General features: G+C 32.3%; 1 protein-coding gene across 1 annotated transcript; it reads right to left on the reverse strand.

The window, feature by feature from the left end:
* Positions 1-2752: 2752 nt before the first annotated feature.
* Positions 2753-3112, reverse strand: LOC106303346. The gene has a single exon (XM_013739639.1). The coding sequence runs from the start codon at positions 3110-3112 to the stop codon at positions 2753-2755; it is 360 nt and encodes a 119-aa protein (XP_013595093.1).
* Between the last annotated feature and the right edge of the window lie 227 nt (positions 3113-3339).

Genomic DNA, 3339 nt, shown 5'->3' on the forward strand with positions numbered 1-3339 from the left:
ATTTCATTTACCTTTAAATCAAGTGACCAGATTTCATATAAGTAAACATTATTTCTGCAGTACAAAAGACATAATAGCACAACTTTTAAATCATCTATTCTAAGATATGTGATAAAAACATGCCTTTTTACAAAAAAAAAAAAAAAAGAAAAAGATATTCCCTCCATTTCATATTAAGTGTTGTTGTAGAAAAAAAATTTCGTTACAAAATAAGTGTCATTTTCGATTTTCAATGCAAAATTTATTAAGTAACTATATTTCATTTACCTTTAAATCAAGTGACCAGATTTCATATAAGTAAACATTATTTCTGCAGTACAAAAGACAGAATAGCACAACTTTTAAATCATCTATTCTAAGATATGTGATAAAAACATGCCTTTTTACAAAAAAAAAAAAAAAAGAAAAAGATATTCCCTCCATTTCATATTAAGTGTTGTTGTAGAAAAAAAATTTCGTTACAAAATAAGTGTCATTTTCGATTTTCAATGCAAAATTTATTAAGTAACTATATTTCATTTACCTTTAAATCAAGTGACCAGATTTCATATAAGTAAACATTATTTCTGCAGTACAAAAGACAGAATAGCACAACTTTTAAATCATCTATTCTAAGATATGTGATAAAAACATGCCTTTTTCCCAAAAAAAAAAAATACTCCCTCCATTTCATATCAAGTGTTGTTGTAGAAAAAAAATTTCGTTACAAAATAAGTGTCATTTTCGATTTTCAATGCAAAATTTATTAATTTTATGCTGTAATTTATTTTTTTATTGGTTGAAATATGGTTAGGTGTATAGGTAATTGTGTTTTTATATAGGAAATATACAAAATTAATTGTTTCCTTAATCTATGTGCACAAGGTCAAAATGATACTTAATATGAAACAGAGAGGGAGTATCTGATGAAAAATAAAGCTCACCTTTTAGTCGTTAACTTTCCTCATCTTCTAGTACTGAGCCAGTAGAAACTACATGACCCTAGCTCCTTTCCGTGGACGTGCGCTGCCTCCGACCTTGATCTCCCTTGCAGATTTGCATAAGATTTGTCCATCAATTCGTATGCGATGTAAACAATTACGAATACTTCCAAATGGAGCAGTATTGTCTCTAATCCCCACAGTATGTGGAAACATGAGTAACTTCTAAGAAGGAAACAGTAATGAAACATTAGGAACGTTTTCATGGTGGAAGGGGACGAGAGTTGTCTTTGTATCGTTGATTTGATATCAGCCGGACTGAAGAAAATGTTAAAAATACTATCATCCCAAAATTGATACAGTTTATACAGTGTAGAGTTTTCTGAATGGAAACCATTTTTTTTAATAAAAAATAGAAAAAATAGATGTATCCCAACGATTCCAAAGTAGTATTGATAAAAAAAATCTTGAACATGATTCTATACTCAAAGCTCGCACTCTGAGATTTAGAAGTTACAAACCAAAAGCCAAAAATAGCCACACAAATTGAACAATTAGACTAAATACATTTTTTGGCTTTTATAATAATACACTAATAGTTGACCATTGAACAATTAGACTAAATACATTTTCTTTAATTTCATCATTTCATGGCTAATTAAATATTTAATAGAATGGTGGTTGGAAGCCCATGCTTCTTCTGCTTTGGGCTAGAACTAGCTTTGTCCATACCTGAATTATTGAGCTCAGTTCTTATTGCTCTGTTTTGCTTCTACTCTTTCAGCTGAAGCAAAAATAAAGCTGATTATTTGATATTAATAACCCCAAATATAGCTATCAGTACACATTGATACCATTTCCTACAACATGATCCTTGGTACAAAACCAGCAAATCATTTGGATATCAATTTGATTTCATAAGTAAAGAACCCTCGGATTTATTGACCCGTAATTTCCTGGAGGATTTTTAGGAATCCGAAAGCTTAATGTGTTTTCAGACTGTAAGATGCTCGTATCCATCCTATCCTCCAACTCGACGTAGGTTGAACATAGAGGTGTTGTGGAGGATATTTGCAATTTAGCTTTTTCTTTTAGTACCCTCTATTTTTGTTTCATTCTCTGCCGGCAAAATGGGGTTGCTGATAGCCTGGCTAAATCGCCTCTTTTGTTTGTGAACATTTACTCTCTTGCTTGAGTTTATGCTTTATGAAAGTCTCCCTTGATAAAAAAAAAAGAAGTAGAAGGGAAAGCTGGTTATAAAAACTTTGATCTACTGTAAACGTACTGAATTGAGTATTGTAAATTTTGTGATGCCTCCATTACTTTGACAGACGTACACATGTGTGTACACATGGACAGAGCTTTCTTAGTCCAAACCAACTTTGGCTGTGGACGATATAATTGAATATATCAACACTTGTCCTTATGTCGTTTGACTTAATTTCAATAACTGTTCAAATCGGTACCTCTATTACGAATGCACCATTTATAACAAAAATTCAAATGTGATGTACAAAATAATCTGGTATCTAGGTACTAAAGTATGCATCTAACACAAATTAATTCTTTTAGAAGATGGAGTTAATTTTGCATTCAAACAGAACATTACAAACATTATTTACAATAAACAATTGGAAAAACATTACAAATAATATTAGATTATTCAAACAAAATATCTAATATATTAGCATCTGGATGTTGCCTCCAAATGTATTTTGTTGAAAAAGATAAGATAATTACAAAACAAGCATGTACATAATTTTGAATTAGCTAAGATCACTGATTAAGCGATTAAACTCAGCTTTTTCTAATCAATTCACCAAACAAAAACATTAATCAATCTCAGGGATGCTCTGTAACGCTGGTCTCCACGGCCGTTGGTGATCATTGGATTGATCAGCGGCGGTTCCGGTTTGATCTCCCCCGTCAGAAAGAAAGTTAGAAAAAACCTCTTCCGCCGTCAATCCCTCCAAACTAATGTTTCTCATGAGATCTTCAAATTCTTTCCTCGTCATCTTTATCTTAATCTCTCTTCCTCCACACGTGGATGAAGACGAGCTTGATGACGACACGTTACTTGTTTCCCCGAGCAGCTTCTCTTCCACCACGTCGTCGTCATGGAACACGGTGGATCCTCTTCTCCTTCTTCTCTCTGTCGTTGTTTTGTTTATTACACATATGCAGTTTCCCATTTTGTTTGTTTTTATTTTGTTTTATTGTGTGATTGATTTAGTTGCTGAGATTCAGAGCTTAAAGAAAGGTTATAAGTATTTATAGTGTACCAAAGAAATAGGTTTCTCTTTTTGTAATAAAGAAATGGATAAAAGGCTCGAGGAAAAGGATTAGATTTGTACGGCCATGTCGGGAGAGATGACAAAGGTTGATTAGTCTTTACGTGGAATGCCTTTTTCAAAGTTAC

Source organism: Brassica oleracea, chromosome C7 (genome assembly GCF_000695525.1).
Source record: "Brassica oleracea var. oleracea cultivar TO1000 chromosome C7, BOL, whole genome shotgun sequence".
NCBI lineage: Eukaryota > Viridiplantae > Streptophyta > Magnoliopsida > Brassicales > Brassicaceae > Brassica > Brassica oleracea.